The sequence below is a fragment of the Misgurnus anguillicaudatus genome, chromosome 18, assembly GCF_027580225.2.
Source record: "Misgurnus anguillicaudatus chromosome 18, ASM2758022v2, whole genome shotgun sequence".
Taxonomy (NCBI): Eukaryota; Metazoa; Chordata; class Actinopteri; order Cypriniformes; family Cobitidae; genus Misgurnus; species Misgurnus anguillicaudatus.
In genome coordinates this window covers 33,161,940-33,175,979 of record NC_073354.2, presented here as the reverse complement: position 1 = coordinate 33,175,979, position 14,040 = coordinate 33,161,940, and the positions used below count along the sequence as shown (strand labels likewise).

Here is a 14,040-nt window from a genome sequence, read left to right as displayed (position 1 = left end):
AGTGACACTAAGGCTGTTTACATCTGGTTTTAAAGGGGACATATGAATATCTGATTTTTTCCTGTTTAAGTGCTATAATTGGGTCCCCAGTGCTTTTATCAACCTCGAAAAGGAGCAACCCAGTAACTTAGTTTTGGTTAACTATTTTCTGCAAGCTTGTGAAAAAATAGGTTATTAAAATTTGGCCCCCCTTGTGATGTCAAAAGGGGATAATACCGGCCCTGCACTATCCAACCACGGCACTGCCATTTAGTGCAGAGATCAGCTCATTTGCATTTAAAAAGACACACCCAAAAACACACATTTTTGCTCACACCTACAAAGTAGGAATTTTAACATGCTATAATAAATTATCTATGGTGTATTTTGCGCTATAACATCACATACGTACTTTGGGGACACCAAATAAAGCAATAAGCCCCAAGAAGCATCCCCTCAAAGTGATTAGGATGAAGCGGTGGACAAAAGAGACTGATTAAAATACCAGGTGTAAACATGTATGTGTGTTTATCTCATCCACTTGTGATCCGATCGACGAAAACCGAATGTAAATACTAGGTATAACAGCCCCATAGACGAGCTGAGCATTCTTAAAAAAAAAAACAGCAGAGCGCAGACAAATCTGCCAGCTGCTGCCGTTTTTACAGGTGCGGCAGTTCCACTGGAAACAATTGAAAATATTTGCTGGCTGCAAAAATAATGCTCCGGTGGCCTAAAAATCTAGTTGTCTATTAGTTAAGATTATCCATTAGCCCATGTGACCTAAGTGACAGAATAGTGAGACACTTTACAATAAGACTTATTAAATAAATGACAATAGTTTCAATGAATAAACACCACACCGGTTGTCGAGAAACTGTCCCTGAAAGTTTTCGAGTTTTAAGGTCCCATTACTTCTAGTGCTGTTCGCCGAATGCTTTCCTGGGCATGTGCGTCTCTCTCTCTCTCTCTCATTAATAAACATCTCACTAACACAATGACTTCCACTATTCCTCCTTCATTGTGTCAGTAAGCTCCAGAGAAAAAGAGAGAGTGTGGGAGTTTGGCCGCAGGAGATCCTGTCAGTGTCTTAGAAGAAGGACACGGGAATCTGCCCCGAGCTGATGTGAATATTCATCGCTTGTGATCAACTTTAAAAGGAGACACTTTAAAACATAAGAGAGACAAAGCGTGAAGGAGCTTTCTGAAGACTTTTTGAAAAGTTTTTTTTTTTATTGGCCTAGTTTATGTTTGTAAAATTGTATTTAAGTTTAGTTAGGTGATATTCTTGTGACTTTTAGTTGTTTTTGAGTGAGGGAGTTGATATTCTTACGTCCATGGCTGTTTCTGAACCGGTTACCACCCGGAGGATGGTACTAAACTGCCGTACCCTGCTGGATCACCGCCAGAGTCGTGGTAAGAAGCCCCATCTCTGCCAGGATACTGGTGTATTCTAGAATAAGATGCTATTGGGGCAATGCTGCAGGGATGTATTTCTATGGGTTTTAAGGGCAGTTGCAATTGATTGATGTTATGCTCAGTCAAGAAAGTGAATTGCCAAAGTGAATATAACTACACTGTACTATGAATGTAAATATTGTGTTTCAAGGTTAGAGGACGGGTGCAAAGTGCAACTGAATTTTGTAGATTTTCTTTGCCAAATTAGCTGCTTCAGTGCTAGGTTATTATTGGGCGATGTTGTGTGTTTGCAAATATGTTCTGTGAATCTATTTAGTTGCTAGGGTGTTTGGATGGTTTCTAGAATATGGCTACCGTATTTTCCGGACTATAAGTCACACTTTTTTCATAGTTTGGCTGGTCCTGCGACTTCTAGTCAGGCGCGACTTGTAAGTCAGTACGAATTTATTTTGACATATATGAACCAAGAGACTTCATTATCGTCTACAATCACCAGAGTCTGCTATATGCTGCTCCTGTATTAATGTAATTTAATGGATTCAGTGATGTGGATTGACGAGCCTGCAAACTAGATGCTCATTGGCTTGTTCTGTTAAAGATACAGTTTGTATTATTTTCGCCGATGGATGGCGCCAGATCAAACAACAACAATGATGTTGTTTATTGCCGCTCTGAAGCAGCGTGGAATTATGGGATTTGTAGTCTTTAACTCAACCGCTGATGGCCATCAATCAGACGAGAACGAGAAATCACGTTGATGGATAAGGTAATCAAGTCTTATAAATGTTGCGTTTGATGACATCGTTTATTTCATTATGTAAGTTTATATGTGATGTTCAAAACGAAATTTTCAGTCATAGATATTACAGTATTAATCCAAATTCGATGGTTAACACAGCACAGAATTAAGTTTTCAACTTACAATCTACAAGGATTTTTCACATAATGTATTGAGAGTACAAATCTTATTGTGAAGTGTCTTAAAATGACCATTTATATTGCTGTACAATACCTTTGATGTGCATATCGTCCGCGGGAAGACGCGCTGATTACAGTAATGTTGTGATCAATATAATAGCATACATTTTTTGAAGGGTTACGAATCAAAACAACTCACCCATCGCGTAAAACACTAGCAGGATCAGAATCTCGGTCTAGTTAAATGTTGTCGTGAAGCTCTCTCCATCCAGATAATGCAACAACAAATCGATCCTCTCTCGTTTTGTTCCAAACTCTTCTTGGGTCGTTTGGTTGGCCCGTACGCTAACAGGAGCTGACACAACCAGCGGCAGACGGTAAAGAGTTATCCATAAGTCCATAAGCAAGCGCATAGTTCCGCATTGTCCACGACACTGGCTGCATCCGAAAACTCAAGGCTTGTTGCCTCGCTGCCTCATGAGGAAATGACTTCGGCCTCGGAGGCCTGAAGGCCGCTCAGAGAAAGGCTTTCCGACGCACTTCAAAGGCAGCGTGTTTGAAATATGAACAGAGAGCGCCTTTGTGATAACTAATCACATATTTGAAAACTACAATACTAATTTCTCGCTAGAAATGCAATTCAAATGTGTAAAATGTGATAATATACGTTTATTTACACTAAATTTGTGCTCCAGTCGCTTCCTTGGCCGCCATTTTATTTTTTCGAGCTCGACCAGTGTTGTCATGTGGGTTACGTCAGTAAAGGCGGTGACAAAGGGTCACATGGATATTAACGTAATTGATAGGAGACTGCACTGCCCTGTGTCAATGTTTTGAATGGAAATTTTCTCACGATTTACAAGTAGTTGAAAACATTACAGATATTGATAGTAATCAGCTGGACAAAATATATAACACTGGCCTAGTGGTTTTTGGACATTTTACTGCAAATATCTTACAAATTGCACCTTTAATTTAGCCTATTAAGCCTTCCAGGTATGTTCAGTATGCTATTGTATATTGTGTAAATAACTGATAATGTTACATTAATGTACGGACATCTATTCAGCCTGCTGTTCTGTGTGCTATTGTTTAGTTGAATAACTTGCCTTTCCAGATTAAATGTCTGTTTTTTTGGCTTGGATTTTGTGAAATAATTTTCGTAATAAATGGGACGTGTAGTCCATTGCAATTTATATATGTTTTTTCCCCGTTCATGATGCATTTCTTAAAGATGCGAGCGACTCCGGAGCGACTTATAGTCCGGAAAATACCGTAGTTGCTTTTTTATTGCCCAGTTACCTTAAAGGAATAGTCTACTCATTTTCAATATTAAACTATGTTATCTTAACTAAGAATTGTTGATACATCCCTCTGTCGTCTGTGTGCGTGCACGTGGGCGCTGGAGCGCGCTGCGACACTTCGATGGCATTTGGCTTGGCCCCATTCAATGGTATCAAACAGAGATCAGAGATAAAGTTAGAAGTGACAAAACACATCAACGTTTTGCCTATTTAAGACGAGTAGCTATACGAGCAAGTTTGGTGGTACAAAATAAAACGTAGCGTTTTTCTAAGCGGATTTAAAAGAGAAACTATATTGTATGGCGTAATAGCACTTGTGGGAGTACTTCGATTTGGCGCAGTAACACCCTCCCTCTCCCATTATAAGAGGGAGAAGGAGAGCGGACTTTTCAGGCGAGTCGATTACTCCCAAAAGTGCTATTACGCCATAAAATATAGTTCCTCTTTTAAATCCGCTTAGAAAAGCGCTACGTTTTATTTTGTACCACCAAACTTGCTCGTATAACTACTCGTCTTAAATAGGAAAAACGTTGATGTGTTTGGTCACTTCTAACTTTATCTCTGTTTGATACCATTGAATGAATGGGGCTAAGCTAAATGCTATCGAAGTGTCACAGGGCACTCCAGCGCTTACGTGCACGCACACAGACGACAGAGGGATGTATCAACAATTCCCAGCCAAGGTAACAACATAGTTTAATATTGAAAATGAGTAGACTATTCCTTCAAAGGTGCAGTGTGTAAATTTTAGCAGCATCTAGTGGTGAGGTTGCGAATTGCAACCAACGGCGTAGTCCACTGCTCACCCCTTGCTTTTGAAACACATAGAGAAGCTACGGTAGCTGCCACCGGACAAACATGTCATCGTCGGAGACAACAAAAAATTGTCCGTTAAGGGCTTCTGTAGAAAAATGGCGGCACAAAATGGCGACTTCCATGTAAGGGGACCCTCTTTGTATGTAGATAAAAAGGTCTCGTTCTAAGGTAATAAACACATAACGGTTCATTATGAAAGGTCTTTGTACACCCCTGATAATATAGTTTTGTATATTATTTTCCATTTCTGTCAAGAGATCCTTTTAAAAATTACACACTGCACCTTTAAAGGTTCTTTGTGTAAATAATTTTAGAAATGCAATATAATATACATAACTATGTTTTCAGTGGTGTATAAAGACCTTATTTAATGAAATTGTATGTTTTTATTACCTTAGAATGAGCCGTTTCTATCTAAATTCACAGTGGGTCCACCATTTTGCGCTACCATGTTTCTACAGTAGCCCTAAATTGACAAACTGCTCTACAGAGTGTGTTTGGTCAGTATGTTTTCTCAAATGACGACATGTTTGTCCTGTGATGGCTAGCCGACCACAGTAGCTTCTCTGTGTGTTTTGAAAGGGAGGGACTGAGCCTTTGGTTGCAATTCACAATCTCACCACTATATGCTGCTAAAATCTACACAGTGCACTTTAAATAAAGCAGTTAAATTTAAAGGGACACTCCACTTTATTTTATAAAATAAATGATATTACACAGTGCATGAAAATAGTCCCCTTAGTAACTTTCTATAGCAGAGGACTATTTTCGGGCACTGCATAATATCATTGCGCCTCCTGCAGCATATTTTCAAAAAAGTGGACTGTCCCTTTAAAGTGCAGAAGTTACATACCAAATTTGAATACTTGGGTTAAGGATTTCTCAAATAGGCAAAAGTTATAGTGATGCTTGCCTTACCAAGTACCACTAATACAATTCTTCACAAATGACCCCATTGCAAATGTACCAGGATGCTGAAATCCTGTAGTCATGGCAACATGTATCTGTGACTGACCCTGTTGGTTTATCTAATGCTTTTATTAAGCACACTTAGTAGAAAATTAGCTTAGACAAATTCTGCTTAAATGTCACTTGGCCAATATTTGGTCAAGACTCGTGGGTCAATTCACAGATGACAATACTGACGGCTTGCTATTGTATTCCAGATATAACCTCTGCTAAAATCTACATGAACATTTCAGTCCCATCTGACATCAGCTTGTCTGTTTGACATTTCCCAAAATGTCACATTTGTTTTGACATAAAAAAAAAACATTTCAGGCTGTTTTTTACAGTTGAACAGTTTATATACAAAGAAAGAGTGTTTCTGAGTGTCTCTTTGTGATTTTTGTGTAATGCACAGTGCAAAAGGCTGTCTAGTGCCAGAAGCATTTTTCTCATGTATGAAAGCCTACACACATTAGCTGTGCTGTTTGTTTGTAGTATGCTTTACATAGTGCACATATTTGAGAGGAGGAGAGAGAGAGTAGGAGGGAAAATGTTGGGTTGCAGGATGATAATCAGGCAGTCGTGACCGAGAGCGAGGCTGTATGCCGAATAGCTTACTGTATACTGTTGTTGTATTATTAGTATAGTGTGTGAATATGTTTAAAGAATGCAATTTTTGTGCAAACTTGTCTGCAATACTGTTTCCCACAATGCAATGCACTCGAACTTTCATGTTAACAAACCGAACGTAATACCACTTGATTAAATCAAAATTGCTTCTTAAATAAATATTTTTAGTTTATTGTGAAAAATATTTTCTCACTTAAAACTCATCTTTGAACATCATAATAGCATATATAAAAGTTTTTCATGTGACAGTAATTTCTTCATGCTTTAAAACAGCTTACACCCTTGCCTCATTTAGTATACGCAGATATGTGAATATGCAAATAAGTCCCCACCTCTACTCAATTGCACAGCTTGGACCATAAATTTATATATTCAATTAGTCCCCGCCTCCACTATTTCGCAACACCTCAAATCATAGATATATGTAAATAGATGCTATATTCAGCAGTGCATACGTGAACTGTGCTTTTGTGCTGATTCACACTGCACCTGTGAGCATCACAGAGAGCTAAAGCAGTCGTGCTGCAATCGTTTAAGGGATAGTTAACACAAAAATGAAAATTCTGTCATTATTTACTAACATTATCGGGTGAACTATCCCTTTAAGCGCATGTCTTTGCAGTCTCTATACCTAATAGCTATGGATCAAACTACTGATCCTCCCGTTCAGTTGTATTGATGCGATTGGTTAAATGTTTGTGATGTAAGAAATAGGGATGGGTACGAGTAATCGATTGCTCGAGTACTCGAACGTGGCATCAACGATCGATCACAAAAACGATGATTGTGTGGGTTTATTTGTTTATTTTGGTGGCATTTGGATATCTGGTTAGCGTTACAAGTGCCTGTGGTAGTAAAGACTGGGTGCGTGTTTGATGTCGATGTAAGCTGCGCTGACCGGTGTTTGACATGAGTACCATGCATGATTCAAAAGCAAACAGTCCATTTCCTATGCGCACCTGTGCCGTGACAACTCTTCGATCCGCCTGTATACACTAATAATATCTGGCCGATAACCATTCTGAATCAAACAGCCAATATTATGCATTGCTATTTCATATACTACGGCCATTTCCTGGAGCTGCGTGTCATAGCTGCGTGTGTATGGTTCTTCTTCGGCAGCGCATATTGAGTTTCTGTACGAGAGCGCCCTCTGGCTTTTGGATGGAGCGGAATTTCACCGTAATTCATTGAGAAGCATAGCAAGCATTATCGGCCGATACATCCGTGCACCCTTATAAAATATTGCCTAGATGACACTGTATGCATCCAAAACTGCATACTTTCCTACCATATAGTTGTCAAAAGACTGCATGTGACACAAAATATGTCCGATTCACATGCTTTAAAAGTTTATATTTGTTATTTTTATTGTCAAAAATGACAATCGTTTCGCTAGATAAGACACTTATGCCTCGTTTGGGATTGTTTATAGTCCTTTGAAACTCCGTTGAAAAAAACTGTTAAGTGTTGAGTTAAGTATTAAATGTTGGGTTCTATTAAAGTCCATTAAAATTAGAAAAATTCTGCAATGTTTTCTTCAAAAAACATAATTTCTTCTCGACTGAACAAAGAAAGACATCAGGATTTTGGATGACATGGTGGTGAGTAAATTATCTGGATTTTTCTTTTAAAAAAATGGACTAATCCTTTAAGTATTTACTTTTTTAAAATAAGTACCTACTCTAGAAAGTATGTGATTGCGGACACAGCCATTCACTGACAAGCATGTATTAAGGTCATGTGACAGCTGTGTTTTAAATGTTTAACACTGCATACTATTTCACATAATATTTTTTTAAATATATAGTGTATAATGTGTAGTACGCTAGGTTTACTGTATATGAGAGAGAGAGAAGCTAGAGAGAATCTGATAAATGTGGGAGGAGCTTCTACCAACAATGAATGGGCAAGCCCCACCCACCTCTTCTCTCTTTCTCTTTTCTCTCCCTCTGGCTCCTCCCTCTTTGAGCAGTGATTGGCGAGCAGAAGTTGTGCACTCGTGCATGCAAAATGAGAGTTATTCTTCTGAGACCTGCATGCGCAGGCTGGCGCAATCGCCAAGGTCATCATGGCAGAATCACATCTTTTCTATCACCTCCCCGAGCATGTGTGATCGCTCCGGTACTTTGTCACATCACTCTTAGCAAACAGAGCTGCAGACGTCCCGTGTGCGTCTCAGAAAATCTCACTATAGCTGCATCTGAGAAGCTGCAGGCAGGGATTGAGAATTGAGAGAGGACCTCCACTGACGTCAAGAGAAATGTATGGTAAGCGCTGAGCTATTGTGTGTGTCCTACAAAGGTTTGTGCGTAATGTGAAATCTTACCTGACTGCATTCTTTGAGCGTTCGTGCATGACTTCTTTCAAGTGCACTCGAAAAGTTATACGTTACTGAACTGTGCATGCTGGATCTGCTGAACACGAAGAGACGGTGTCATGAGGCTGCTTTTTGGTAGGTTAGTTTGTCCTTCATCACATTAATGTGAGAATAAACAAAGCTTTATCACTGACCTTTAAGTGTGTTTCTAACAAGCTTTCTGTGCTTTTATTTACGTCTGATCTCAAATTATGTAGATTATGTTGTAGGTCTAAGATGATATGTCATTGACACTATGGTACATTGTGTATGTTTGATGGCAGTAACCGCTGTACTTTGTTAGATGTTGTGTTAACACTGATCACATTAGTAGTGGATGTTTATTGATTTGAGTCAGCGTTTAGTTTAGTGTCAAGGTACATTTCACTTCCTGCTGAGAAATGCCGGCCAATCATGTGACACTTAAACTGATGAACACAATCACATATAACACTACTGCTGTCAGGTGATTTACAAAACTCTTGATTAATTTAAGTCGGCCTGCTTTACCTAAAAACAAAATGCATGGAGCAATAGGTCTTAGTTATGTTTTAAATAATAAAAAGAAACAACTATGAAACTGAGACCTATTGCTTCATGCAATTTTCCATTTCATATTTATATTTCCCCCGGGTTGAATTCTCATTCTTTCAGATTTCATAGATTCCAAAATCATGCTCTCTGTAACTTTACATTTATAGGAATATTTCCTATTAAGTATAAACATAATCTCCATTTAACCATCCTTGTGCCAACCTAGATATGTGTGACCCAATCTGTGAAAAAAATGACTCTTTTCTATATAAAATCGTCTAACATAATGTAAAGAGCGTTCTTTAAAAATATATCCTTAAAATCTTTCATATTTCACAGACAAGGTCACATAAGCTAGGTTTCCATCACCCCGATTTTTTGCGCATTTTGAAGTAATGCATAAGAAACGAGTGATGGAAATGCCAAATTTCAATAAAAATGCCTCTTATAAACTCTTAAAATATGGGTATTTTTCTTCAAAAATAAAAAAATTTGAACAAAAAGCTGAAATAATAGCATTTTTGAGAAGGAATTTTGTTAGAGAATGATTATCAAAACATTGTAAAACAGTGGCGTAGCGTCTGGGCATGCAGGGTATGCACGTGCAAATGGGCCCGGGCCAATAAGGGGTCCGGCCCTGGGCCCGACCCAGCTTTTAATTAAATTTTTTTTTTTCAATTAAATTTTTATTTGTGGCCGCAATAAATATATTTTTGTATGCATATCATGTGTAGTGATTACGTATTTCTCCGTAATGTCTGATTTATCAGTCATTTCTTGTTTGCGTTTATTTTTTTTTGCATTCCACGGCTGACGTAGACTACTATGCCATAATTTTTTTACATGACGCATCGCCGCGCCAAAAAAAAAGAAAACGCAGTGTGAGAGGTTACTATAGCGGCTATCTAAATGAACATTAAGGATGGACAAATATAAACATAAAAGTGGGGCCTTCAAGAGAAAAGAGAAGGCGGAGAAGTTAGTCGGGAGTCAAAAACTACCCAAAACATTTCATTTTTCTTTACTTAAATCTACCCTTTAAAGTAAAAAAGTAAAGCAAAAATATTTGACTACCTTATTAAAAGTATATTTTTTTAACAGACCTGCACGCCACAGTTAACAGTGCAAATGGGCAAGGTTGGGGGGAGGGCTTTGGCTTAAGGGGGCCCGCAAATTTGTTTTGCATATGGGTTCGGGACTGACTTGCTACGCCACTGGTGTAAAATTAACAAGTACTTTTTTACTTCCTTTTTTTATATATTGATATCTAGGATAATCGTGGTATTACAGATGACCATAAAAACTCATCAGAAACATGTTTTTTTTCAGGCAAATGTTTTCTCTAAATTGACGAGATATCTCGTCAATGGCGGGGAAAGTGTTAATTGGCAAAAAAGTAATTGCGCTTTTATGGTTTTTGACTTATGCAAAAGAGTGTAAATGGGAATAATGGGAGATGGAAAGGCATTTGCCAAATAAATTCCGACAAAGCGAACATTAAACCCATGATTGTCTTACCATATATGGGGCTCGAAGTCATCGCAATGCCCTTGCTGCTAGTGCCTGCATCAAATATAACATCAAGTCTCATTTGATGTCATATGCATGATTTATACGAGAAACACAAGAACCATTGAGATTATACGTTATCAACATGCCGCCATATCTGAATTTACAGTGCTGATTTGTAAATTTTCAAGGATATAGGACAAACTTTCATATTTGGGTGTACTATCCCTTTAAGCACCAAATATATTTACATTGTCTAGGGCTGTGACGATGCATCGCATTTCCCATTAAAAATATCCAAGACTCTGATTCTGTGTTTCATGCGCAGCTTGTGTGTGTACTACGGGTCTTTGATTAGTAGGAAGTCCTTATCAATCTAAAATCATTTCTATTACAACGTGCATTTAAAAAAGCAACACTTGTCAAACACAATCATTCAAAATATTCTTTATTATCATGAAAATATGCTCATAGGCATTTCCTGGAAAGGTTTAAAATGGTACTTCTTCTGTGACACAAATGGAGTTCTGCACGAGAGCGCCCTCTGCCTTTTGGATGTGGCAGCATTTCACTGTAAATCATTAAAATTAATTTATTCAAAAAACGTGCATTTGCACGATTAATCGTCCCAGCCTTTTTATTTTCTTGTTGTCAGTTTCTCGTTGACATTATTGCTCCCCAGCGTAAATTTGTTGCCTTCGGTGCTTCTTATTGGTTAAGACACTGTAGTTATACATGGTAGTGCATTTCAGAATCAGAAATCGTGTTGTCCATGTTTTCCATACTAGTGGTTGCCATTTTTCGGGTAGAAATGTATGTGTGCTGACTGAGACAGCTCATCTCATCCCTCATGTAAAAATAGAGAAATGTGGGCTCTCACCATGTGTTATATAACATTACTGAAGGACAGCACACATCTCTTCGTGCTGACCCACTGCTGTTGTATTCAGAAAGCTTTGTGCATGTGTACAAGGGGGATCTGGGATCAGTTCAGCCAGTTGGCTTTGGCAGGAGGCCTTGGCTGAAATTATTGTGTGTTTGACATTTTCGCAAGCAACTTATAAAGAATGAAAAGTTTATCTTAAAATAATTCCAATTTTTAAAAGACTCTTAACATCATAAAATGGATGCATTTGGTGTGTGTTTTTTAATCCTACATGTATAAGTTAGATTTATATGAGGGTGATTCTCACGAAACCATTGAAACACCACGGCACTAATGATTTTAGCTTTAAAATGTGTAATATAGTAACATTAAAAAGCATCAGAATTAACACAATACTGTGTTCTACCTTGCACAATGTGTGATTTCAACATAAGAATTTATAATTGTACATTTTATCTCATTTTCTGCTGAAATTCTCATTACCGCAATGTGTCCGGCTGTGTTTGAACATGCGTTATGTTGTAATTTTAACACAAAAATATTAACACAAAAATATTAAGAAAAAAAATAAATGGATGTTTTGCTAGACTACTTTAGATGACAGAAAAAATATTTACTGAATATTCATGTATAATAATAATGAAGAAAAATTAGGAAAATGATGTGTCCATGCCTGATGTTCTCATCCTCCGCAACACTTTTTGAGAACAGTTTAAGCACACATACAGAATTTTAATAAAGTTTGATTTTGAGTGACCAAGCACATGGACCAGTTACTTCAAGATGGCTACCAGATAAGATCATTTTTTTACAGTTAATTTGAAATATTGTCTTTTTGTTTATCATTACCGCAACAGATGCTTATTAAATGTTAATTTAATTAATAGAAGCATAATACTTTGATTTTAAATGCATGTGCAGAATCTCCAAATTATGTTCTTTCAGGTTTGTCATGTCATTTTGAAAATATGTCAGTGTTGATGTTTTTTGACTGTTGCGGTAATGAGACTAATTTAGCACTAATTTTTAAATTATGTTACAAAAAGTGTTAAATGATAAGTAAAAGTTTTTAAATTAATGTTCCCATTTACTCCAGACTTTGTTTTTCAATGTCTGGTGGGAAAAAAAGTAAATTTAAGCAATTTTTACATTTTCATGCTTGACATTTTTAAAACCAAGTTTTCATGAGAATCACCCATGAGGGTTTTTTATTTTTAGGTTAGTGATGCAGATTATTTGCATTGTTTGAATTGATTGATGGAGCTGAAAGTACTACAGTGTTAATGGTAGCTGAGAGCATTATTAAATGAACAAAATATGCAAAATATAACATGCATTTAAGGTTTGTAGAATTTTGGCATTACTTGCAGCCCTACTTGCAGTAAATGACTTGTAATGGGATTTGAGCAAGTCTCAGAATGAAACAAATTGAATAGAAAGAGTTTTAAATACTTTATACTATGATTTTCTTCCTGCTATGGATTTCGTTGATGCCCTTGGAGGAGGTCAGTAGTATCATGTTTCATGTTATACTTTGCTGAACCACTGTGAAACTGTTATAGCCCATGTACGTTGTGTTTTATATTGTATATAGAGTGAAAGAGAGTTCTTATTCAGAAGAGTCAGCATGGGATTTTTGTAGTTTTTTTTTTTGAGTGAAAACTATGAGTCAGTTCTCAAGCTCCCTAGGTTGCGAATCAGTATATTGTTAAGCTACTGGTAGGTTAAAGTATACACTTGGCTAAGCGGAACAATACCTTACTGATGTAGTGAGCGCTGGTTCGACACGTAGTGCATGCGCGCTTTTGGCAACCCGGTGGTCCTTTGCTGATCTCGTTCCCCTCTCTAGTCTAGTCAAAGGTAGGTGTACAAATAAAGTGTCGACTTGTTTCTGTGGCAAAATAGAAATAATTAAATTGATGAGACATTGCCGCGTCTAATGCATACATGAGCAGAGTATAAAACTTATTAAAAGCTTTGGTTTTAATTCATAATTGTTTTAATTAATCGCCAAATTATTACCTTTTGTGCAAACAGGAAAGGCTTTTGTTTAGTTAATGTGCAGGCTTGATAAGTCTGTACGCGACGCACACATCTTGAGGGACATTGCACCGTAAAAGTTTTTAACCATAGCGACACAAATGACATCTTAAAGGAACAGTATGTAAGAAATTTATATCAATTAATCATAAAATGGCTCTTATATGTCACTAGACATTAAGAAATCATTTTCATTTCAAATACTAATATCACTGACAACAGTGGTCTGGACAGGATGTTGTCATTTAAAAAGTGGAGTTGCAGCCCTCAACTGATGTTTATGTTGTCATTTTGTGTATTGGCCACCAGCTGTGTGATTGCAGTACCAGTTTTAGCCACACGTTTTATGATTGCAATACCAGTTTTGGCCACAATCCTACATACTGCTCCTTTAATTATCAATGTGCTTGAGCGTAGCTGCGCCTGGTCGTAGCATAACATTGTGCAATAGGCGTCATTTTTTTCACAAAGCCGGACATAGTTAAGTCCGACGTAGTGCTTATACCCAACTTTTTTACGTCTAGCTGGTGCAACCGGCCCCTGGAACTTAAAAATGTCTGAGCAGATTTTAAACCTTTACAGATCGACTGCAGGTTTGAAATTCACAGCATTACACTTTGTGACACAAAAACAATAATATTGGATCTGACTATTATGTCTATTAAGTTGCCTTGTGCGATTTCGATTAAAGAGCTTCA

General features: G+C 37.5%; 1 protein-coding gene across 5 annotated transcripts in view; it reads left to right on the top strand.

The window, feature by feature from the left end:
* Positions 1 to 14,040, top strand: part of efr3bb (EFR3 homolog Bb (S. cerevisiae)) — a 50,314-nt gene that overhangs the window by 1,450 nt on the left and 34,824 nt on the right. Inside the window, exon 2 of one of the 5 annotated variants that reach the window (XM_055186197.2) lies at positions 8,162 to 8,284. The exons of 1 other annotated variant lie outside the window; for it this stretch is intronic. In XM_055186197.2, coding sequence (XP_055042172.2) covers positions 8,278 to 8,284 — 7 coding nt within the window. In that variant the 5' untranslated portion in view covers positions 8,162 to 8,277. Of the gene's footprint in view, positions 1 to 1,011; positions 1,396 to 8,023; positions 8,285 to 8,448; positions 8,470 to 14,040 lie in introns of those variants that run through there. 3 more of the 5 variants (XM_055186194.2, XM_055186198.2, XM_055186195.2) reach the window with 3 other exon arrangements.